Source organism: Rhea americana, unplaced genomic scaffold, assembly GCF_003343005.1.
Source record: "Rhea americana isolate MKP2758 unplaced genomic scaffold, rheAme1 scaffold_35, whole genome shotgun sequence".
NCBI lineage: Eukaryota > Metazoa > Chordata > Aves > Rheiformes > Rheidae > Rhea > Rhea americana.
The window spans coordinates 563925-590405 of record NW_028186479.1 but is presented as its reverse complement, the minus strand read 5'-3'; the positions used below and the strand labels follow the sequence as shown (position 1 = coordinate 590405).

The 26481-nt window shown below is 36.3% G+C and overlaps 1 protein-coding gene across 1 annotated transcript; it reads left to right on the top strand.

The window, feature by feature from the left end:
- Positions 1-217: 217 nt before the first annotated feature.
- NGLY1 (N-glycanase 1) lies at positions 218-25080 on the top strand. The gene is made up of 12 exons (XM_085311772.1): positions 218-385; positions 1798-1912; positions 4058-4300; positions 7834-7993; positions 11232-11451; positions 12208-12329; positions 12734-12879; positions 13053-13163; positions 16368-16532; positions 17847-18035; positions 21428-21605; positions 22152-25080. The coding sequence occupies exons 1-12, from the start codon at positions 258-260 to the stop codon at positions 22325-22327; spliced, it is 1953 nt and encodes a 650-aa protein (XP_085167898.1). The 5' UTR covers positions 218-257; the 3' UTR covers positions 22328-25080.
- The last annotated feature ends 1401 nt before the right edge of the window (positions 25081-26481 follow it).

The window sequence follows — 26481 nt, the reverse complement described above, 5'->3', positions numbered from 1 at the left end:
AGGCAGACAGCAAAGAGCTAGAAGGATCTACTAAGGATCGTCTACTAAGGATCAGAAGCCAGTCTGAATTTTTCAAAACTTCTTTTACTTTGAAGTTCTTAATCTCCTCTACAAAGAGAGACACCGAGAGCGCAAGGTGCCCGCAAAGCCCTTCCGCACAAGCCGCTCGGCCGGGACCGCGAGTTACGCAGCGCGCATGCGTGCTGCCGCTCCCGCCCGGCGGCCTGTGCGGCGCGGCGCGGCCGGCGCGCGGCGCGATGGCGGCCGCCGTGGGCCTGTCTTCCTCGCCGGCTTCCCCGGCCGTGAGCGAGCTGTGCCGGAACGCCCGGGAGATCTTCTTGGAGGCCTCGCGGCTGCTCCTCATCTACGCGGACAACATCCTCCGGTGAGCGGGGCCGGGCACGGCGCCTGGATGCCCCGAGCGGCTCCCCGCGGGGCGCGGCCGCCCCGCTCCCCTCGCGCGCGGGCCGCCAGCGGCTGCGGCCGCCGCACCGATGGCGGCAGCGGCGGGGCGGGGGGGCCCTGCCGTGCGGCGAAGGCAGGTGCCGGCTGAGCGACGCGGTGAGGTACCGGGAATCGGGCGTTACCGCGCGTTTCACTGGAGGCTGCGGGGCTTGTAGGCGCTCGGTAGCGTTGTCGCTCCAGCCAAATCAGAAGATTTGCGTATCTTTAAGAAAATGGAGTCAGCTTGTGAATTTAGTGATTTCTGCTGTGGCACAAAAAATGATTTAGAGGTGATTTATTTAAAATGATTATTATGCAGTAACTTATTATGGGGTTATAGGCAGAGTCTTTTCAAAGGTCAGAGTGTACCTGACATTTGTTAGACATGATTCACTTTCGTTACCTACTGTGAGAGTTCAAGGACATCCTATTTCTTTTGTCAATACTTAAAAATGAGATTTTTTTTTGTTGTTATTTGGTTGATTCTAAGGACTTGTGTTTTGTGTTATACATGTAAGCATGCATTGGCCCTGATTTTGCAAGCATTCAAGCACCTAAATATAAGTGTGTATACAAATATGACCTAGAACAGTCACACTAAGGACATAACTTGATTCTTCTATTACCTTTCTCTTATTCCTCTGACCCACTAAGCCTGGTATTGAGAATTAATTTTGGCTGTATTTTTACAAGGTGTGATCTCTAGGGTATGGGCATACTAATATGTATGGTTGACCTTAATGCTGTTTTCAAGCAACTCAAGCTGTATGAACTGCCTCTCCATGTCTGTTTCTARTATGTCAGCCACATGCAAAAACTGTACTGTGTGAAGCAGAGACACAGAACAGTGAGTCCTGGGATGCCTGTTTTTAAACAAAGAGCTGAGATGAAGAGCATTTAGAATAGTTGAAAGGGGAACTTTGTAATCTTAAGGAAACCAAGAGATGGGTATAATAGTTTTACTCATGTACCAGAATGTTTAATGTCATTTCTGTAGTGGGCCTGAGACCATCATCAAGCAGAGGGAGGAGTTTGATYGGAATGTTACAAGGGGATTATGAAGTTGACTTTTAACTGTCACTGCAGCTTAGGCCCTGCTCACTAAAACTGTAAAATACATGTTCGTGTACTTAAGTTGCAAACTAAAATTTGGAACCARCTTATAACTCTTGACGTTAAACACAAAAGGACATGAATTAAAACTTTTCTTTCATTTTATATTATGTAGGCAGAAGATGAAATACATCTAAAACTTTTTTAGCTTGTATGAATCACTAATGCTGCATAATAGTTACCAAACCTTTTAGTGTTTACTTAATCTCCAAACATAATTGAAACTTTTGCTTTCTTCAGATATCCTTATGAAGAAAAATACAGATTCATTCGRATAGGAAATCCAGCATTTTCTACTAGGCTGTGGCCTGTTAAAGGAGCAGTTGAATGTTTGTTTGAAATGGGGTTTCAAGAGGTGAGTATAAGCTAGTTATTTCTGATGTCTTCATCAGTTTTACCCACTAAAATTTAAAACTGGACTTTTTTTTTCCTGGTTTCAAGGCACTATTTTTTTGGCCAGTTGTTCTCAATTTTTCTGCATTCTTTGTTTGCAAGTATCTGCAGTTGACTAACAGAAAAGTTGAGTGACGCTACTTCARAAATCATCCTGATGCAGCTAGAGCTAACTGATCAGTGATAAGATTGTTTTTTGTGTGTGTAGTGTGGTGGTTTGTGTGTGTGTGTGTTTTGGGGGTTGTGTTGTTGTTTATGCTCTTTTGGTTTCCTACTAACATGCTTCATGGTCAGATATCCATGTATCCATACTGGCACAAAGGAAGTGTGGGAATCCCCCCATTTTAGTAGCAACTTGCTGTTAGGTGAACCCTGATGTTAAACTGAACCCTAAAGCTATAGTTTCCATATTGTAAACTTRTGTATGGAAACTGTCCTTTGAAGAAATGATCCTGCCCTTCTGCTTTCTGTGGTTGCTTGTTCCCACCRCCCTTAGGACTTATGTAGCCCCATAGTAAGTTAGATAAGAGAACTGATCTGATCAAAAAACATTGCTTTTGTTGTTGCAGGGGATTATTTTTTATCCTAGTTTGCAATGCARTTTGCATACAAACTAGTACACGGATACTAGTGTTGTCATGACAGAAGTGGAGGGCACCAGCCTGTTTTGGGAGAGCTGTGCTTGTACCCAATTAAAATTGTTATGAAATCATATCCTAAAATAGTCTTGAGTGAATCTGCTTTCTGTTATTGTCAAAAAGATGGATTTCAAAGACTATCTTGAGTGCTAAAATGGTCCGTGTTGTGGTAATACTTGAAAATTGCCAAAGCATCTTGTGCTAGGAGCAATTTTTGTAGTTACAGGAAAGCTGAGRTGAAAAATGAACTCTTGCTTTAATGTTGCAAAGATCTTGCTTTAATTTGTCTGTTTCATGTCACGCTTCTGTATGTGTGCATTCATTCTGTTCCTTAGGCCCAACTATCATGAAACATTTGCCTGTAGTTCTGGTGAAGTTAAATAGTATAGTTGCCCAGACTTTACAAAAAGTAAATGTGTGCTGACAGAAACAGTGACTGCACAGTGGTCTGTGGGGTGACTGGATTTATTTCCATGCTGAGGCTCAGGAGATGACTTTTAATGATGTACCTTAGTCAAGAGGTAGTCTGTGTAGGTGATGAAGCACTCAAGCAGCAATAATACGGGTATTTTAAATGCAGTGATCTGACTTCTCTCAGATCAYTGAGAGCATACTGGCTTACTTAGTTCTGTGGTTATCATGCCAGTTGAGGTTAGAGGTAACAAACTTCTCTTCAACAGCACTGGCTAAAAGTATTGCTTCCTCTGGTTCTGCTTATTAAACTGACTTTTTGAAATAGAGAATAAGGATTCTTCTGCTAGGTTGGTGCATTACATTTAGTTTTGCGGTGATTAAAAGTACTGAAGTGATGCATAGACAAATTATTCCATTTGATAAATAGAAGTGTTGAAGCATTAGAAACTCTTAAAGTATGAATCTTTCAGTATATTCATATTTTTAATAACATTTTTCATCATGTTAAGTGTGTGGTCACTTTGCCTCCAGCATAATTACTTGTGATGATAGCATAATAGATCGTATTATAATGAAAAAAGGAATCCAGAAAACAAGCTGGGTACAAGCATAAGTAAGGATATTGTTTTCCATCTGAAGACACACAAAACCTCRAGGACATCAACATACAAAAGAATTTGAAGCAGATGCAATTCTAGAGGCTTCCTCTCCCAACATTGGCTAATCCTTCTKTTTGGCCTGATGTAGTGTACTATTGCTGTACTGTGTACATTGAGCATGTGCTGTTCATTTGTTGCKTTCTTTCTCTGCCAGATCATAAGTATGTTGTCCATATGTGGCTCTGCAAAATAAGTTATTAACAAAAACATTATTACAAGTGCTCTTTCCGAAAAYTGAGTGTGAGTTCTTGATCTTATAACTGTGACGGACCTAATCTGGAGGCTGAATCCTGCCAGACCTTGACATGCTAGTTTCCAGGAAATTATATAGCTAATACAGTAGATAAAAATYACTGACCTGCATTAGTTGCTGAATTAACTTTTCTAAATTTTCAGGGAGAAACTCACCTGGTTTTCCCTAAGGAAGCATCGATTGATCAGCTACGTAAAATCAGAGATTTAATTGCTAGAGAGAGAAGTAGCAGACTGAATGAGTCAGATCACATCCACAGATCAGGATCTTCTGAAACTGTAGCCAGCACTCAGGCACTTGCACGTCAGCCTTCAAGACCTGCTGATTCTGTTCTTGCCCCTGCGCATCAGCAAGTAGAAACATCACCTGCACAACCTCTTGAAATGGTAATTATAACTTTGAAACTCTGTAGTATATTCAAAATATTTTTGAATATAAACATTGAAGAACAGTCAAGTGTTGGAACARGTTACTTGGAGAGGTTGTACAGACTCCAGACTCGGAAGTTTTCGAGACCCAACTAGATAAAGCCCTGAGCAGCTTGGTCTGCCCTTTTAGCTAACCCTACTTTGAGCAAGATGTTCTGGATGTGCTGGAGAAATTTTTTTTCCCTTGGTTTCTGAAGTTTTTGAATGTTTTGTTCAGTCTTCCTGCAGCTGAAACATCACGTGCCATAAATAGAATATTAGCAGGAGATTTTGTTGTTTTGAGATTCAAAGCAATTTGGACTTTCAGGAGTCAACAGAAGAGCCAGAGATAAGCCTAGTACGTTTGATTCTTGAAGTCTCAGTTCATGTGTAGTATGTGTAGACTGTGAAGACTCTCTTAATTTGTATGCAAATATTGTGAGAGTAATTTAGCCAAGCAGGGACAAGGGTAGAGTTACTTAGGCTGTGTCCTTRTCCAAGAAGTTAAGATAAAGTCCACTGTGAAGACAGAGAGGCAGAGATCATCGTTCATCTGATCTTACCTGGTCTGATGGGGAAAGGCTCTAACGCTTTATGTTACTTTGAAAAATGAAGTAGTTGTATTTTTTGATAGAAGGTTGAAGCATGCTTTGGTTTAACTCTCTGAAGAGAGTCTTCTCCCTTTCAGCCACTGTCACACTGGTCTTATATAAGTTGGTGCAAGATYAGTTTTTCCAAAAGCTCACTTTTGTAGATCTTCCAGTAGAGTCTGTGCTTTTTTTAATTGATGTTACCAGCTTACCAGCTTATTGTTGGATGCTGAATCACAAATAACTGTTCTTCCTCATACCTATCTRCAATCAGTTAGAGAGAAATGGCATAACAGATTCAAGTGTTCTCTTTTGGAGCGAGAGCACTAAGTGCCCCATCACCACCCATAATATTCTTTGAGAAAGGAAATTTTGTAACACTGAGCCATTTAATCTAATTGTGTTAGCAGTTCCTGTAAAATACAGTGACTGGGTTTGTTTGCTTTTGGTTGGTTTGTTGGTTTTTACTCTTGTAGCTACTTCTGYCAGGACAGTTGGAAGTGATTATGAAACCTCTGGAGTGGCTGCTCTAGTAGTGGTCAATATTGTATGCTTTTAAAGTTTTGTTGGTAAGAAAAATGTTGCATTGCATAATTCAAGTTGATGCTKCCTGTATTCGGAAGTTAACGCTTCTCATTTGTAGTTGTTTTGCCCTGTCTCTTGCTAGCAATCAGGGTTGTGGATCCATTTCTGTACAGCTAATATTTTTCCAGGCTTCTTGACATGCACCATGGGTGGTGGGACTAAGCTTATTACAGTTAATAAGCTAATGCAAAGGTGGCACTCTCTTAGAACTATRTTTTGGTTGATCTCTTCAGGGAATTATGCTGCTAACTCTCTGAACTACTGATGTTTGGGCTGTATAGTCTGGGTTGATTAGAAGGAAGCCTGTAAAATACCTTCTGGCTGTGATTCAGTGATTTTGCTTGCCCAGGATTAATGTTTCCAGTTGTCGGCTTTTTATGGGTGTGATGTTTTTTATTTTATGTTTTCCTCTAATGAATATTCTGAAGAGATGTAGCTGTATTATTATTGTATGCACTGCTATCAAATGTCAGAAAAATTTGGATAGTTTCTGTAGTGTGAGCGTTTGCATTTTGTGWCTGTGTGTTACTCCCATGACTCACGGCAGTCTTGGTAAGTGTGAGGAAAAGTGGATTACTTRAGCCAACACAGGAATATTCCTAAATGGCGTGGCACTGTTCTAGGGAACAAGCCCATTTTTATCTTGCCTRTTTTTGTTTTTTTGTAAGGAATTTTTTGAGACTTTTTGGGGAAGGAAAGCTCTGGCTAGTCACTCTGGTGGATGCATTCTGATCACTTGATGATAGGGTGATCAGAGGATAAGAGAAGTATCCAAACTTAGATTTATGGTGATAGGGTTCACTGCACACCTAGATGTGTGCCTAGACTGCCTTGGAATATAGCRGCTTCCATTAAACCCCAGAGTTGAGCACTGCTGTAACGCTGATATTGTTTGCCTGTGGGAGAGCTTGAATTGTCARAGAATCTGGGGGATTCTCTGGTGTGTTGAACGATATTTCTGAACTCTCTTCCAAGAAGTTGGTGATAGAATTTGAAGACTCCTCCTGCCATATGCTGAGCTGATCATGTTTSCATCTTTAGATGTTCTAGATACATTTGTGTTTATAATAATAGAACATAATGCAGGCAAGAATCCTAATTGTTAACTTGTTTTGCAAAATTAAGCCATGCTCTGCTGCTAAGAGCCTGTTGCAATGTAATTTAAAGTTGTTTGATGGGTTTGGAGAGAATACCTGTTGCCCAAATTCTGCTCTATTTTCTCTTCTGCAAACTTGCACTGAAGTGAATCTGAGCACAGCTGGGTTTATCGTGTTCAACCAGTTACCTACAGCTGATGAGCTCCAGGAAGAGCGAAACCAGTTCTGACCTGTTTCAGTAGTTATGAAAAGGAAGGACTGGTCCTGTAGTACTGTCCAGCAGCAAAATAATKAATCCTAGTTTAAACACTGCTTTGAAAGACATATCTTCTGGARGGTTCTCTCACCAGCATGTTATGTTACATTTGCTGCTAGCCTCTCAGGAGGATATGGCATCTGTGATAGAGGAAAGGTGGTAATTAGCAAGACTAAAAGGCTGAAGCATGATTTAGCAGTGGAGAAAAAGATGATTTAGCAGCATCATGTTCTTCTCCAAAAATTATGCCAGACTCATTTTAAAATCCTTTTTCACTTTCCTTTTTGCCCTCCTTTAAAGGTGAGTAGACAGTTTGTTTGGCTGCTGCTCCACTATTGGAAGCTTGAGCTTATCTCAGTAAATGTGTGTGTGACTTTTTCAGTGCAACATGTAGTTGCCACTGAGTGCCTGAAAACTGACTGAAAAAGCCAAGTTCTTATCTTTGATCTCTAGTGAAATAAGCTGGTAATACATGGACGCAGGGCTGTAAATTCAGGTAAGTTCTAGAGTTGATCTTTGAAAGAAGGAAATAGAAATAGGCTGTGCTCACAGCAATAAGTGAACTTTGGGATAGTAAGAGTTTGGGAACTAGGTTCCCAACAGAGATTCARCGGAGTCCAGCAAAAAGAATGAACTACAGGTTTTTTTTGTAGATATCAGGTAAAAGGTGTCATTAAAAAAAAATCAAAATTTTGTCATCAGAGGTGTGTGTTGAAACATTTTCAGTTCTCACTGGTTCAGTTCACTTTTTTCAGTCAAGACACCAGAGTGCTCAAAGATGGCAGGCAGTATTCACACTTAAATTGGTGGTGGTTTTTGCTACTTTTATTGATATCTTTACGGATAAAGATTTCTCCTGTAAAGARTTCTATAATGTAACTGTGAGTATGGGATTATGACTAATTCAAACTGAGATAGGAGAGCTTTATTCTCCTGCTCAAGATGAGTTCAAAAATCATCTTGTGATTGAAAATCCTTTTGCAGGCTGCAAATATCTTGAAAAAACTTCAAACAAACTTTGAACATCTTGTACTGGTGTATGAGAATCCTTCTCTTCAGCAGAAAGCACTAGCTTCAATTCCCCTCCAAGAATTGAAAGGGAAGGCTCAAAAAAAGCTAGCACAAGCTACACTACTGGATAAAGGTAATGGTACCTAGTAACAATTTGTATGAATCTAAAAATACTCTGTCAAACTTTTAAGTGTGATGCATGTGATTACTATGCTTTAGGGGTGTGAATTAAGCTGAATGCCTGCAGGTTTGAAATGCTGGCTCTAAAKTAGAATTGCCTTCTACCTTGTCTGTCTCTTATCTTACTCATTTTTAAATTTTCTACTTTTCTCCCTTTGCTTTGCTATTTTTGTAAGTAACTTTTGTTACTTACATTTCATTCTTGTCCATCCATCTTTTGCTGCTTTCATATAGAAATTTTGAACTCCTGATTTCTAGAGTAGCCCTACACAATGCTAAGGAAACAAATAGGGTAAGCACTTACAGTTATTTTGTCCTATCATTTTTTAAAAGATTTTTAAAAAGAAGGTGCTTTTTCTTTTTCCTTACATAGGTACTGTTCTGTAAGTGTTGGARTGTATTTTTCCCATAAATATTACAATTCCAAATTCAGAATAAAAAATTTAAAAACACAGTTTCTCATTTTAAAAATGCTGTTATTGGAGAGAGATTTTTGCCAGTGAYTTCACCAGTGCATAAATGGTATCCAGAATCACTATTCTTGCGAATGTTTAAATGACTAGGTCTGTTCACAGGAGGGTCCTCTTGGAGCCTAATGTGATGCATAGGCATAAATATTTGTGGCATCTGTGGCTTCTTTTGAACATAGTAAGTCTTTGTCAGTTGAAAATAGAAATATATTTAAATTAAACTCTGACAGATTTAGATGTTTGTTGCATCAATATAATGATGGGCTTGAAGGCCATATTTGAGCACAAAAATCCTTTTCATTCCAAGCATCACTCTTTAGAGTGTTTTGGTTGATTAAAGCAATTCTGCTAACTTGACTTGTATTTTGAGGGGGCTGTTGATGGCAAATTAAAAACAACCTCTTTTCTTGTCAGTTTTWTGAATGACTCTGTAATATACAGCCACACACTAATATGTAATGTCTTTGGCATAAATRAGCATTTTAAGAACGAATTTTTGAGTAATTTTTCTCTTTGCAAAGATCTATTTGGAAGCAGGAAATTGGATAAGCAAGTACAGAGCATTCTCATTCAGCAGCGTAGGACTATGAAATAGAGAAAATAAACTTAGTAGTAATAAATGAGAAATACTTAAATGACTTTTTTTAAAGAGGCAAATGTACCTCTTTTCCAATTCTGCTGTGTACCTTCAGGGGGGAGTGAGGAGGGTTCCAGATGCTGCTTTCTCAAGCCATCAAGCTAATCTATTCAAAATGGCTTGCAGATCTTAATTTAGATATAAATAAAAGGAAGGGTGGAAGGACCAACTGCCATATGTTAGGCTGTGACAACTTAAAAGCATTTTTAAAAGCCTTATAGAAACATTCCTTTGAGAATGAACTGTGTTTGAGATAAAATCCTTGATTGGCCCTTTCAGCTGTTTTGTGTATCTGYACTCCTGTATTAAGACTGTTGCCTGTGGCAATAACTGCTTGGTGCTGGGTGACATTGGTTGTTTTTTAGGTAGGCCTCTGGCAGATGTCATAGGCTTTTTGGCTCATAAAGACCATGCTAATAAAATTGTGGTCATTTGAGCAAAAGTACAGGTTTTTGACTTTGTTCCCTTGACCACCTTCCATTAGAAAGAAAGATTGTCCRGTTGAAAATAACTACGTTACAACCAACAATTTCCTGTTTAGACAGACCATGTCTGTCATGCTTTCCATATTGTGTTTACATGAAGGATTTATTAATGAGCCAGGAGAATAATATTCATGTAATAGCAATTATACTTTCATAGATGGATTCTGTTAAATGCTGTTAACCCGTAAAAAGAAAAAAATCGTCCTCTAGCAGAAGGCTTGAAGTTAAATACACGATCATATCCATTGTATAAGCAATAATTGTCATCTAACTGCTTCAGCACAAGTGCATTTTTCTTATATAATACATTACAATGGAAATTTTACTATAATTAAAAGTCAGTCAGAAGTCTCAGGTTTTCTTGCTTTGATTAAGAGATAATAATCTCTCATTCTATTCATGTTCTTGATGGTGTGTTTAATAGAGTTAGTAGCCTGAAGAGCTTTYTGTACCAGACAAGACTATTTCAACTCCAGAGGAAAATTTAAATTGAACTTACATGTTTTCATCATCATTTTTTTTTCCATCCTGAAAGAGTGATTGTGCAATTTCAGTGCAACTTCCTTTAACAGGGTTTTTATGAATTCTTCTTATATTTTCATRTTCCTTAGTCAGACTTGTCTGCAAATGTGATTACAAGCAAACAATAGTACATAAAATAACTAGTTATTAATATTTGATTACAGAGTGGTCTAGATGATGGAATTAATGGGAAGACTTAGTTGAATCTTTATAAATCTGAGGAGAAGGATCTCTGTGGGCATTTGAGTAGAATATACCTTTAARTTAAAGACTGATGAATTAGAATGCAGAAGGGATGGATCTCTTCTTTTGGAAGGCTGCATTTTATAATTTGTTAATTAGGTAAAGTGGGATTACTTCCAGATGGTGGAATAGCAACAGTATGTGAGAAGATTCAAACACCTGCTGTGAACTCAGGAAAATGGAACAGAACTCTGGTGTTCAAGTGTGGGGGAACTGGCTAGAGAGTAAGAAAATAAGACATCCTATGTCTAGCTCAAGTAAAGTGAATTCAAAGAGGTTATTTGCTGAAGTTATGAACAAACTTAACTTACTGAGAAAATATGTACTGTACATACACTTTGTCTATAGAAAGTCTGTTCACATGAYGCCTGGTTAGCTAGACTGCTGCTAGTGTCAGGTGGTGTGTGTGTGTATGTTCTAACATCCTTTATGATTATGAAGTCAAAGCAATTGTTATTCTTAGCTTAATAGCTTAAGAACAGAAGAATGACTAACATGCTCTCTCTACCATAACCCTGAMAGAATATGAAGGGCATGAGGATCTTCACCTTCTAACTTGTTTTTATGAGCAATCCTTCATCTTTGTTCTAGCTGTGGTGTTCTGGAGTGAAGTCTTTCTGTTCTTTGAAAGTACAGTTTGCCATTATCCAGTCTTTAAAATTCAGATTTTCTTTGGTATTTTTTTGTGCTTTTAGGCAACATACGGAACTTTTAAAATATATAATGAGACTTCTGATGTATATTAATGGCCCTTATGCAATGATTTGTGCAAGTACTGAAAAGTTCAACTAAATTGTCGTTTTGCCATTTGACTGTAGTGTGTTAACTTTGCAGGTGCACATGTGAATGAAGAGGACTTCTTACTGTTGGAGCTTTTGAACTGGTTTAAGAATGACTTTTTTCATTGGGTAAATAATCTTCCTTGCAGCAGATGTGGTGGGCAGACAGAGCCTAAAGATAACCTGTCACCTAGTGATGACGATCTAAGGTGGAATGCCAGTCGAGTGGAAAATCATTACTGCAACCAGTGCCAGTTCTGTAATAGATTCCCAAGGTGAACACATGATCTGCTTTGTTTTTCTTGTCTTTCAAGAGACAGTTTTGCATTGTTTGCTCTGTGAGCAAGTGAGCGAAGTTGTTGGRTGAAAGACTAGAGAGGTCATGTTAAGTAATGTGATAGCATAGTTGATGAACTGTCAATCTCTCTATAAGATTTGGAAGTTCTTAAATGAAAGCAGTATTTTTGTTTTTCAGTGGCTTTGTTTTGAATACTTGTCTGATTTTTTTTAACTATAAATTTGATAAATTACAACTTCTAAAGGAAATAAATTATCTTAATATTGGCATAGTATGTAGGTAATTTTTCTTACTTTAAGGAAAATTAACTTACTTTGAGAAACTACGATATGTAGCATGCAATTTCCTGTTGACTCTGTATTAACAAAATATATACYAATTCATGGATCAAATAAACTACATAAGAACCAGGTTACAAAAAGCCTCATTTTTTAAAATATCAGCTTTAAGTCAGTTTTCAAAATTGAAGAATTGGATTTATTTCAGTGCTGCCATAAACAAGTGACAGGYATGTAGGAAGTCAAAGTAGCGTGCTGCTCATACTTGTAGCACTGTAGCAATCATTTTCACCATTTTCTATGGACTACAGTCTATTCAGATCATCACAAGGAAYGTCATGATGCAAAGATTTTTGAAAAGCAAAATATATATTCCCTGTTAGGATCAAGTAATTTGTACAAAGTATATTTAATGAATAAAATTATTCTGTTCTTCTCCTTCCCCCCCCAACCAGGTATAATAATCCAGAGAAACTTCTGGAAACCAGACGTGGACGTTGTGGCGAGTGGGCTAACTGTTTTACACTGTGTTGCAGAGCTGTAGGGTTTGAAGCTAGATATGTCTGGGACATTACAGGTATCAGTTATTCTAGAATACCTTAATATTTGTACAAACATGCAAAGTAAGGCTGTATCTTTTATGATTCTACRGGAGGAGCCAGCAGACAGCATCTAAGGTTTTGTAGTTTGTCTAATGAAGGAAATGAATTCAGTTTCCATTCTTGCCTGGTGAGATGAAGTATGCAAATAAAGTTAGAGGGCTGATTTCAGAATGATGCAATATTTTGCTGATTCTAAGAGAACATGATCCTAAGACCAGAGCTTTCTCTTTCCATAATGGTTCTGAATGTAGATGAACAGAAAATATGTTCTTTCGTATGTTCCTTCATTTAATAAATCAGAAAAAAATACAGTATTTTGGGCTGTTAGAGAGAATCTATCTTTATAATTCATTGTTTCCTCTTGGATTTTATTACATAGATCATGTGTGGACTGAGGTATATTCTGCATCTCAGAAAAGATGGCTTCACTGTGATCCCTGTGAAAATGTCTGTGATAAACCTCTTCTCTATGAAACTGGGTGGAGAAAGAAGCTCTCCTACATAATTGCTTTCTCCAAAGATGAGGTAGGAGTAATTACGTTAATAAACACAAATTTGCCCTGAAGCATGAGTGTGAAATAGTCTATGCTAATGTAATTTCCAGAATTATTAGAAGAAAAAAAATGAATAGCTAGCCTCTTTAAAGAAAGTAATATGTGTAGGATTTTTGATTGCTTTTTCTTCAACTTATGCTTAAGGTTGTTGATGTCACCTGGAGATACAGCTGTAAGCATGAAGAAGTACTCTCTAGAAGGACAGTTACCAGTGAAGCTACACTACGAGAAACAATTAACACACTTAATAGAAAGGTATGTGGCTTTTCTTAAATAATTTGTTTAAGTGAAAAATAGATGTTTTTCCARTAAGTGAAATTTTTGAACAAGGGAATGTTTTTTGTAACCTGATGGGAATGTCCATGGATCAGTCACAGTGCTAAACTGTGAAATAAAATAATAGTATRCAAGAGGATTAACATAGTGTCTCTTAAACAATCAGTTGTAGCTTCTATTTTTACTACTGTTCTTTTTAGTTGTAGTGACTTTGTAGTATTAATGGCTCTTGTGCRTTAACAGGCATGGTGTAAACTGCAGGTACTTTGTAACTGTGTGAAATCTTTGAAGRCAGCTAAGCATTGCCCACATCAATAATGCTATGACTTGAAAACAGTACCTCTATATGTTTCTCTATATGTAGAAAAGCATGCCCTTTTCTTCTCTCTTGCATACCTTGTCTCCTGCCAGTGAATGGAAAAACTGGTATTTGTCATTTCACAATATTATTAAAGCTGTCTTACAAGTCTAATAAAACACTTTTTTCAGCCTTTTTAAAGGACAAATTTTGTTTTGTTATGTTATTTTGGAGGAACAAATTTCTGTAGACTGAATGGTATTTACATCCGCTTCCTCCATGTGCAAATACTTCCTTTTACCCAGTAGCAGTTCAGGGTACATTTGACAGGATAAATTTATTTGACCTATATAGGTAGCTGTTCTTGTTTTTGCTTTTCCCTGTTAGAGTTGGAATTGGAAACAATTYACCATCAGCTTGCTCACAGTGTAGTTTCTTATTGTCCTGTAGTCCAATAACGTTTCCTAAGGTTYATACTGAGGTGATATTGCCATAGGAATAGGAAAGCCTTTAAAAAGCTGCTGTTGAAGAATCTCCATACGGTATTCAGAAGCTTCTGGCAGCTGGATTTCATGCTGCTGATCACAACCCTCTGAGCCCAGAGGGCTCCACTCTGCTATATGTCACCTGCAATCAAGATACYTCTCTAGAAGAGACATGGGGAGGGGGGGAACCCTGAGCTTTTCACTGCTTTCATTGGATGGTGGGGCAGGGAAACAWCTTTCATTTCTAATTTGCTTCAGATTCCCTTTTATAGTAGTAATTATGAATGGTTAGATAATGAATAAAGAGGTTTGCAACAGCAAGGTCAGCTCTTAATTCCAACCTGAATTACTAGTTTTCCTCTTATCTCGTGAGTATTGGTATATGAGGTGAACYGATATCCATGTTAATGTAGTAGTTTGATATTTGATTCCTACCCTCAAATTATCTGTTGCYTACACAGCAGTTGAAGACAAATCCATTTAAACTAAGGTATCAGTTTCCCAGAAGCATGGAGTCCTTCAGGAAACATGAACAGCATAATTTGTKTGTGATGCAGAACTGATTTTAAAGYTGTAGTTTACAGTCATGCTTCCTTCCCATTCCCCTACTTCCTTGAAGAAAGTGCRGCCTGAGCAGATATGTACAGGGAAATACTTTAAGAAAGTAAAAAAGAAAAGAAGCAAAAGCAGAACTTTGAGCCATGACAGTTGAAGATGGAGTTCTTGGAATTCATCTGAGTACATGAATGCTATTAAMAACAACATAATTTGTAGGAACTTAAGTTACGGATTTTTCTGGCACATACAGTCTTAATCTCTGCAGTATATGAGCATTATCCATATCTTACATGCTGCTAGCATTTATATGCAAGAACCTACTCTGGAACTACAAGAATAAGCACTTGTACCCTTTGCAGTTGGATTCACTGGGTTTTTTTGTATCATATGTAAAAGAGCCATATTTTCTGTAGTATCCTTTTTTGTCTAGAAGCACTGTTCTTTTGACCACTTTTTCACATGCATTTATGACTACTGCAGAGCAAGGGCAATGAGTTCTCAGTATGGCATTACAAATCTCAGTGGGGGTAACCCCTTACACTGAGCTTTCCTACTTCAAAATGGTTAGGAAGAAAATTTAGAGTGAAATTGCTGATTTAGGAAAAGCARTATCAAACTTCCTGTGAGCTGAGATGTGTAATACTAAATAAAAAATACTAATAAAAATATTGATACCTAAGTGCCTAGGCAAATGACCTGGTGTTTCATGAGGATATTCTGGAGTTACTGCTAGTCATCCATCAATGCCAGCAGAGCTAGATTTCCATCATACTGTGTTACAGCTTGGCAACTGGGATTTGTTCAGCTGGAGCTATTTTTCATAATTTCCCCATATCTGCTTTCCTTTGTCTTACTCCGTATCGTTGTCTGGAACAGGTATTTGAAAGGCCTTTGTTTTCTGATCCCTAATACAGAAAAATTTCTGGGCTCAGGACTGCTGTTGAGATAACTGGGATGCCTATTGGCCTGACATATCCGATCYTAATAAGCTGAGTGTGCATGCCTTGGGCCAACACAAAAGTGAAGAAAAAAAAAGGGAYATTTCATCATGCATGTACCCAACCCTGAATTAACCTTTCCATTTCCAGGCAGATATAGAAGTTTCACATGTTAGCACTCTATGTATTTGACATGAAGATCATGGAGACAAAAATCCACCCATTAATGAATTTTTTAAAGTCATTTGTCAAAAAAGACCCCTACTTCTAATAATATGGCCAAAGAAAGTGTGTTAAGTAATTTCATTTCTGCTGAGGTTCACATGATTTATCGTGAAGTGTAGGTGATGTGATTTTACTCAGTTTTGTGACATCTGCAAAATCAAATGTTGTAATTTGTTTATGATAGGATCAGTCACTGTTAATTAACTCTTTCAGGAATCTGAACAGAATCTTTGGACTTAATCACCAAACCAAGACTGTTGCCAACCAAATCATTTCACCTTAGAGAAGAAAAGTTTGACCCAATAATTATGCTTGCTTTCTCTTTCCCCCAGACTATCTCAGAAGCAGCTAAGGTACAGCATACATATGAATAATTATAAACTATACTATGGAAGTGTTTTCTCATCCAAGCGAATGTGTTATAAACATAGTACAAACCTTACTCTGAAAGAAATCCACATAGTTAGTGCATGAAAGTTCACAGAGAGAGCACTTAAACACCACAGTTGAATAAACATGCAGTTATGATGGTGTAAGATTAATGTTTTTAACAGTGAGTCTAGACTTTAAATGTTAGTCTGTTTTTTTTTAAAAATCTTTTTCCCATTGTTATCACTCTAGAGCATAACTACAGATACAATTTTCTGAATATTTTTGTTTTTCTTAAATGTATTTTCAGAGACAACAATTTATGTCAGAAGACAGAAGAAGAGAGCTCCTGGAAAGAACAATCGTGGAGCTTGTTGAGTTCATTTCTCCTAAAACCCCTAAACCTGGTGAATTTGGTGGAAGGACATCAGGTTCAGTGGCTTGGCGAGTAGCCAGAGGTGAAATTGGCTCCAAGGTATTTAACTTTTGACTGGCAGCCATCTTAGAGGTAGCTAGTTAATAGCTAATTCCTGCTGCAGAGGAATAGTTGTTCCTAAGTCAGTGGTAGGTGGTTTACAGATTCAATTCAAGCAGTAAAGATTGCAGAAACGTTAGATGGAAGACTGAAATTAATTCAGTAGAGACTCGAAAGAAATTTTTGGGGATTCACAGTAGTCCATTGGTTCCAAAAATGTTTGAGACCCACTAATCTGAAGCATGTGATCTGCACTTACAAGTTAATGATTTTTTTTTCTCTTGACTAGGTACAATATAACAGATCTAGAAAGCTTTGACGTAGTTGGATGCTTTGGGAAAAACTTTTAAAAATGTATGTTTGTATTGTTAATTACTATTGGTTAAAGCATGGAAGCAGGTTTCAACCAGCTGTTTTTGCTAATAAAACAATGTAGGAGCAGTTGGGATCATGTAAATGGAGCTGCTTCTCCTAAATATTAAATTAATTGATTTTTCATATCAAAGTTACTGAGTTATTTCAGAAARCGGGGTTTATTTTTAATTCTTTTATACTAGAATAAAGTTTCCCAAAATCTCAGCCATATTTAGCTTGAGCCAGCATGCAAGTGTGTAAYTTACCCCACTGGTTTCTGTATCATTTTTGACATGATCTTATCATAAAGAATAACTGACAATCCCAAGTAGAACTGTTTAGGTGAAATTAATAGGCTTCACAGCACTGTTTAAGTTGGAGAAATTAAGAGTTTATTTCAACTCTCCGTAGTTCAAAAGATTTAATTTCTGTTTTGCTGAATCTCCTGAGAACAATGATGAATCTTCAAAAATACATATGATACCATGGAGTTATGGACTTTGTACTTTACCTTTTTTGAAGGTGTCCTATAAATTGTCATATACAAGCATCTGTATATGATAATCACAGAATTATATTTGGTATTTAAAATAATCATTTATTTGTTGTTTATACAAGAAATATACTGAAMATATGAATTTTCTATTCCTAGTATGTTAGTCTCTTTTTCTTAAATTTGTAAAGTTTATATTATTTTGTTAATAATTTACTTGTAAAAAATAATTATATCAAAATTTTAAAATAAATTCCTGTTTCACTCTGGAAAAGGTTCAGAACTATTGTAGAAAACTAGTTAAAAATTTTTTTTTTGCTTTTATCAGTGACATACCTTAAAAAAACTTTTTTTTTCAGTTGGCAGCAAGACTGAATTGTGAACTCTTGACATGCTGWTTAAAATATATTATATATCATTGAAATATAGTAGGGAATGAAGACGCTTGTATTTTTTACCTTTTTCAGAAGAGAAAAGAAGTAATTTTTATTCCCTCTGAAAAAGAGAAGACATCTAAACTGTTCCACCTGACCTACAATGTAGTAGAAGATAGTTATACACGGATTTCCAATAATAATGAAAAAATAACTGGCTGGGAAGCAGGTGTTTGGAAGGCAGAGTCTATCTGGAGGAAGGTTGAAACGGACTGGAAAATGGTAAGGGTAACGATTCCTAAAAGCCTAAAATCTACCATAAAAGTATAACATCTCCAATAAAGGAGAAAATCCTTGCCTGTATTTGGCATCAAAAAYGAAATTTTGTAAGCACTGAGAGAAGTTAAGTGAGTAACTGTTACTCTTAAGCTTYTGATAAGACTGCCAGTTGATCCAAGAATTTGGAAATAAAGTTATGTTGCCTTTCAACAAGCAATGACTAGATTTGCTGTAGATAGCTGAAATCCCTGCTGGAGCATCAAATTTAAAAATTTGAAAATGGCTTCCTTCTTATACTTTTGGACAAACGCACAAAATTGTTTTACTCAAAAGAAATAYATATTTACAAAAAAGTTTAAAAGAGATTTTCAGCTTTGGAGAAGAGCTTTGTAGTGTATCATATCTCTTTGATGCACAGCCAAGGGAAGAAATTTTCATCCTCAACATCATAGTTCCATCTGCAAGAAGATAAAAAGCTGTCAGTTATCCAGATTACTGGATACCTTGCCCAGACTCTTTTCCATCTGTTAGGAYACTGAGCAGCAGCAGAATCATATGCTCTGAACTGAAGAGGAGGAGAACTGATGCCTGTAAAACAGGAAAGGGTCGTTTGCTAGGGAACAGCTTTCTTGGCAACAGCCACTGACTCTGGAACTTAGTGTTCATGGCAGGGATTGCAGCATAGTACTGCCTTGTTCCCCTGTCATTTTGCTAGCCTGAAGGGTCTCTGGCCAAATGTTTTATTAGCTTAAGCAATGGTGTGCTTTCTGTTAACAAAAAATGAGGCTAACTGAGTAATTCTCTCTAATGTTTTCTATGCTGGGCCTATAAATAACTGACTTGCAAAACATTACAGAGGAATAGATTTCAGAGGTCATTCTACCATAAAAAGAAGGAATATGGGAAGAAACTTGAGAATGACAAAAAATGATGCAAGAGTAGGCTAGTGAAAGCAAAGAGAAGTAAGAAAAAAATCAGAATAAGGGACAACTGTTCCCTATTCCCTGTTCTGCTAAAACTGTGATAGGACATCATAACTTAAAGTCTTCAATGATCAATCATCCTTGCTTTTGCAAGAAACATGTTGTCATTGCAGTAAAAGCAATTACTGGTCTGCTGTTCTGCTTGGCTCTACTAATCAGATAAAACAGGGAGGCATTAATCTGTAAGACCAGGCATTAAGACATGCCTGTTCAACATGCCTATGCTCAACAGCACCTCAGTATTTCTGGATAAAGGGTAAGAGAATGGCCTTGAGAAATTAGGAGCTACATATCCAGATATATCTCAAGCTTGCGGCTAAGTAATATTAGTTCTACAAGAATAGCATCTTTTAGAATGCCTGCATGTGAGTTTAAAAAGAAGTTTTGTTGGGGAGTTTTTTTGTATTTTGGGAGGCAGCACTGGGACAGGTTGTTTGGGATTTGCATWTTCTTTCTTTCTTTCTTTTTTTTAAGACCACTAGTAGATCTGCAAGGTACCGATTTGGGTTTTGATTCAACAGCATCCAAAAACCCTTCCCCCAAAGGAGCAGTCATAAAAATATTTTATGTGTCATTTAGTATGTGATGAACRGAAAAGGAAGTACATGTAAAAGCTAAAATAGTAGGTAACTATAGGTATTAGCCCAGTATCAGTTATGTCTTCTGTCTTTGCAGTGTCGTTGAACAACATGTTTCAGATAGCATGCATCTGCTGATCTTCTTAGCCAACCTGATAGTTGTAATCTTCACTGTATTTATGTATTTCCTTGCTATAAATAAATATCTCCCTCCTTTATAAGACTCAAACAGCTGCAAAACACAAATTTAATGGGACTGATTACCCAGAATAACTTGTCATTTGGCTAAGACAATCAAACTACAATAGGTGATATAAGAACTTGTAGATCTAAAATCTKTGGATTTTTAAAAGCTTGTTTTCCAAAGAGTTCCTCCCATGGAAGTGAATTTGAATGAGAGCTTGTTTGTTTTCTTTATTAATTTACTGGATTCAGATTTTTTTCCAGTAATACTAGCAAAAGATTAGCCACATATAACATGTAAAGGAGAATCARTGATACACAAAAAGAAACTTCTACTTCTGTTTTTCTGATTAAATGCTTGGATAATATAATGGCAGATGAGCCGGGCCAATGTGTTAGTTTTTGTCCCTAAAAGCCTATGTTTAATGCACCTCGACCAAATACTAATAAATGCGGTGTTCTTAGCTTCATTATAGAAATATAATCCAGCAGATTCTGATTAAAGGAAATCTCTTGCTATAACTAGYTGAGATATTTTTAAAAATTGTGTGGAGATTAGCAGTTTCTTGAACCTTAAGATTATACCCGTATGAAAGCAGATTAAATTGTAACATTTCCCCAGATACTGCTTAGTGTAAAATCCCACACCTTTGGGTTATTTTTTCCACATTTCTTTAACATGAGAATTAACATTTTTATTCCTGGTGAATAGCAATACTAAAATACTGTTTTATAGTCTGTGGATGACATTTTTCATATTAGGATGGGATCTTTAGTAAAACATATTCTATTTTATTATCATCTTACCAGAGTTGTCCAGATTAAACACTAAAGAGCTATCAAAGTCCATTTAATATGATATTAATAAGAAGTTTGGAAATGACAGTAGAATTCTGGTAATAGTCTTCTTAGCTAAGGATTCCAGATCATGGCAGTTTTGACACTTCAAGCTGTAACACCCATTATATTGGCTTGCTGATAAGGGATGCTAGACTTTGAAGTACCATCAAAAGCTTATTATAAAATGTACAAGGGTTCATATTAACTCTTTAATGAATATTAACATATGAGCTTGACTATTCAGCCAACTGYAGTTTAGAACAGCATTGGTACTCCATTAAATTATGTAAATCTCTAACAGCTTAAATAATGTTATTACAGGAGTTATATATGGCTAGCATATGCTATGATTTGGTTTAACCAAGACATGCCAAGCCCTAGGAAAAATGATGTGCAACTAGCCACCACATCTGAAGGATTCGAAATAACTGCTGGTCTGATTGCTTTGTATTGCTGCTGCTGAAAAACTGTGCAACCAAAATGAAAAGCAGTGCATGGCCCTGTGGCTTTATATGAAAACCAACTCTGCCTATTTAAAATAATAAACTTGGTTATTTTTGTGTTGAAAGTGTGCARTATTCCCTAGTGGAGAACTGTGGCTCACATACACCTGCCTAGCTACAGAGTAAACTTAAGGAGTCAGAAGGAAATTGTATACAAAATTGTACTCTATTCAGTTTTGGTGTTTCAGTGGCTTTATAAAAATTAAGGTGTATTATCTTAAGATTTGATATCCTTGTTACACTKATTAATTAGATTTGTGTTGATCACTGCCTTTTTGGCATACTGACTATGTCTTCTTTTTATTTAGGTTTATCTAGCCCGAAAAGAGGGGTCTTCCTCTGCTTCCATCAGCTGGAAGTTTGAGTGTAAGTCAGTTGGTCTAAAAATAGATAACATGTCAATTAGGACAAGCAGTCAGACATTTCAAAGTGGAAGAATAAAGTGGAGAGTGTACTCCCCCACAGCAGAAATTCCTCTGTTAGGTGGTAAGTATGGAATTTTGAAAAATGAGTAATGCCATGTAGTGTAAGTGCAACTGCAAATAGACTAGTTTATAGAGGGAGTCTGATATGTAAATRCTAAAAATAATAAAAGGGCAAATATGTTTTGACATTTTCTAAAAAATTCTTTCTTACCAAGGTCAAGAAAATACTGTATATTTTATCAAARCTGATAAAACAAAAACTGTTCCAAAATCCAGTTTTATTAATAAATACAGCTACAGCTGCCACAGAGCACAGTTAGCAAGATCACAGACTGGTAGGAGATTTTTTTTTTTTTAACCAGGAAGAATAGATGTTTGTGTGTGCGGTGGCTTCAGTCTTCCCCAGGTCATCTGAGCATTAGCAYTGCACAAATAATATTTAAATTTTGCAGTTGATTTTTTTTTTTGTGCTACTAAGTGATAGGTGAATCTGAATAGTCGTAATGCACACTCGTAAGTTTTCATTACAATTTACCCTTAAATATTCATTCTAGCATTAGATGCTTTCTGGAGCAGAAGCTTATTTGTTTATTTTTTCCTCCAATAGATAAAAGTCTTTGCTCCTGTTCAGATTTTTCTGGTGCAACAGAAGTTACATTGGAAGCAATCCTAAATGGAGGGGATGGTGAAGCTGCGTGGCAACACACCCAGCTGTTCAGAGAAAACTTAACAGGATATGGAGAAAATTCCTTGGAGATAATTATAAAACTTACTGACCTCTGAGAACCAAAACAGAAGAGATGTTCTTTGAATTCCTTGAATACATTATGGAATGGATACAATGCGCAGATTTGGGTGGCAATTCCCACTGATCCTACTGACAGCTTATTTCCTGTTTCACACCTTCCATGTAACCAACTTGAACTGCACCTGTATTGAATAGGTAACATCACAACGAAAACCTTTACTTTAAAAACAAACRTCAAAATTAAGGAATTGAAAGATAAAGCTAATACCCCTTTCCTTATCTATAATGAAGAGGAAACATTTTTTAGAAAGCAAAACATGATCATAAGAGCATAGGAGAAWTTTTAATTCAGAGTTTTGGATTGATTTATTGTTTTTTATAATCTGCTATTTGGAGTTACTGTTGGAGTTCCGTTTTTTGGTAGATGACAACAGATGCATTGTGATGATTTTAAAATATTTTAATAGACTCATAGAAGACTTGCTTAGATRTTTTAAAAGAGATGATTTTATGTAATAAGCAGAAAAGCTGACATTAAGATAAATATTTAAGCAAACTTAGAATGGTCTTGTTGGATATCCAAGTGTTAAACTTGGGTTTATTACCTAGACGTGTTTCGAAGTATGATGGTGTAGAAAATAAATTAATTTTAAAAAGTGTTCATTATGTATCTAAAATTTTGTCATGGCCTGCAATATGAAATAGAGATTTAAAACTGGATAAGAACATCAGATTTTTTTCTGTGAAAAGTAGATTATTCATTTTACGTATTTTTGTATGATATAAATTCAATTTTGTCCCAACTTTTTAATTGAAACAATTTATTGAGCATGTACATTGAAATCACTTTTAAGCTATTGTGTTTAGTTGCATAGAATACTATTCCCAAATTTGATGTAAAAGTATATACGATTTCTGCATTCTTTATTACAATGTTTAAACATCTTTGTATTGACTATAACAAAAACTCCCACCCAGGGGATCAAATTTTGATTCAGATCAGGTCAGATGTTGCAGCATTGTGATTATAATAATCACCTAAGGAATGYTCAGATTAGATAGCCTTTATGAGAGAATTTGAGGAAAACTGTGGTGGGATTGTAGAAGAAATTTTATATTTCAGGACTATAATACAAACTTTTTACTATAGTGTTATTTTAAAATAAGTGAAAATTGGAGATATTCTTAAGGTTAGTATATTTAAAGCTTTTTTTTTTTTGACCTTCCAAATATTATGTTGATATGAAATGATTGTTGAAAATAATTTCTATTGAAATAAATGTTTACTGACCTTACAAAAAATCTAAGCATATATAAGAATATTTAGGTTTTATTAGGAATCTGCATATGCACAGTGAGCAGAAGGATCACAGTTATACCACAAACATCTTAAAAAGTAGTATATTATGGCAGCTCAGGAGTGATGGCATATGTATGATAGATTATATGCTTTGCTTCAAATATAAATTGACAGTTTATGAGGGTTTGGAAAGATACAGTCCCGTTCCCTTAGTACAGAACAACTCAGTAACAGGAAACTGTATGGAATGGTGTTGATCTATACCGTCTAATGCAAAGTGAATTTGTCAATATCTATTCAAAATGCCTCCTATATTTAGTTTAGCCAAGTGCTGATTCTGAGATTTTTGAATGGGAACTCAACAAAAGAGTATTTTAGAGTAGCTGTATACTGTGTCAGAAGGAAATAGGCCTCAAAAAACCTTAATGACACTAATCAATAGAATATCTTGCTTTGTAATTTTGATAGCTTAAAAAGATACTGCTTTAAGATAGAACAAACTTTTATTACTTAATACATTAAAATAGAGGACTATTAGGAATTGCAGAAWAGCTTAACTACGTTTGATAATTTGAAAGCAGGAGGCAGAAAAATTCAACAGTAGTAAGATGAAAGTGAAAGTTTCACACAATTTTGGTCAGAATCTCTAGGGGAGAATAATAGCTGCAGATAACTTAATCAAATCATCTCCACTCAAATGTTGCAGTAGTTAGAGTACATTATTAAAAAGTCTGAATGAATTAAAAAGACTGAAAAATGCTTCACCARTCTAATTAATCAACAAATATTTCTGTACTTGTAAGATTACATGCAATGAATAAAAGTGCTTATGTTAGGAAAGAATTAATGAGCAAAACCCAATGACTGAATAAACCTAATCTGTAAAAGTTAAATGGAGCTCCTCAGGTTTCTTCTGGAGTACCTTCTGTACAGTGACTATTTGAATCTCTTTGTAAATAAACTGCTTAAAGGGCACTTATTTTTCTGTTCAGTGCAACTCTAATAACTTTTTAAGTTAATTTTTTTAACCAAAGAGAGTTCTTTTGACAATTTCCTCTGTTTCATTGATGTTTGCTCAATAATAAATTTCAGTATCCTGAATTTGCAATATTATATGGTAGAAAGATCTGTACTATGATGTGCATTAAAAATGTGGATATTTAGTTGTACTGACAATGATATGTGTTACTGGTTAAGTTGTTGGAGATACTCATCAGGGCTGAAAAACAGTGCTTACTCGTCATCTTAGCAGTCTGAGGAAGGGGAGATTAGATGAGAAAAAAATAATCTATCATTTCATAGAAATGTACAGCTTAATTTTAAAATAGTTAACACCAGAAATGGCTTCTAGTATTCAGTGTAGTTTGGTACAGTTTAAAGAAATACTAGCTCTCCAGTGCACCCAGGTTGTCTTCCAAAGTTGCATTAAGAGGTAACAGTGAAAGCTTTTCAAACAAGTTTTAAATAAATACTAAACTGTCCAATTAATGCTTGCTAGCTAGTTTTGGATTGCATGGTTTTCAACAGGATTATGTGATAGCCTGTGCAAAGAATTCCTCCTTTCAAACAAATATTTATTTTACTGCACTGTTTTCTCTTTACAGTTGATTGTATAGATGATTATTTCTTTGTATCCTGTTTTGACTCTGAATGCTAGGTGCAGAATAGCAGCCACTAGTGGCAACCAAAGAAATCATAGTAATAATTCCCTACACCACTGGAGATTCCTGGGGAAATGTATCTTTGAAACATAAAATTTGAAGAAAGTGTGTTGTAGGCAGTGTAGAGASAAAGCATAGATACACAAGAATCAAGTGAACAAACATCAATATAAATGATATATTTACAATGAGAAGTAGGTAATGAAAATTATTTCATTTGATCCTGAGTGGTAATCTGTCACCTTTACTCATCAGTCATCCACAGAAGATTTTCATCTATAACGGCTTAGATATGAGATATAATCCCTATTATGCATAACATCAGGAAATGTAGAACACTAAAAATAAAATATGTTTGTCTCCATAGCACAGTGGAATGAAAACAGATGGTAGGCAGCACGTATGGCTGCCAGAAGCTGGGATCACCCATTTGCAGAGTTCTTCCCGCGGTGAGCAAAACAAAACAAAGGAACTCCAAGGACAGGTCATGCCAGGCAGATAGCAGGATTTCTGTCTTCTTCACCATGCTTTACCTTTAGTGTTTAGGCTGAAAAGGGAAGTATGACACCAATTAAGAAATGATTGTACCTTCTTAGTATTTAATTTGTCAGAATTTAGCATTTATTGAATACAGACATGTTTTAAAAAAATCTCTAATTCYGACCATAGATTCAGACCTCTGGTTTAGGACCAAGTATTAAGATTTTGCCAGTGTCCTATAGTAGTTCAACATACTGTAAATATGTGTCATTAATGTTAAGAAGTTTTTGTATCATTATGTCACATGGAGGATCAGCAAGCAATTTAGGTAACTTCTGATAATGCTCGCTATGTATGTTCATCTGAGAATCTTAATGTCTCTRGGACTGGCCTGGATAACCAGTTGCTTTATTTTCAAAGATATTTCCTCAAACAGAGCCGCTACAATTGACCTAGATTCTGTCTACTCTGAATATTTTAAAAAGATTATTCAACATTATTGGTGTAAGTTCAGCTTATTCTGTGCTAGTTCTCAAAATCCTTGTATGGGGGTGCTATTATTGCCAGCAGTGCTTTATGTCTTGCAGCTTTGGGCTTCTCTGTTACTCTTTAATAATTAGTGGTGTTACGCTCACTGATATTTGCTGAGGTAGTCAGGTGTAGGGTGGGTAGGGTGTTAGCAGTGACATCTGGACTAAAAGAATGTTTTATGCTGATCATGAATACTTAACCCAAACCAGGAGGAGGA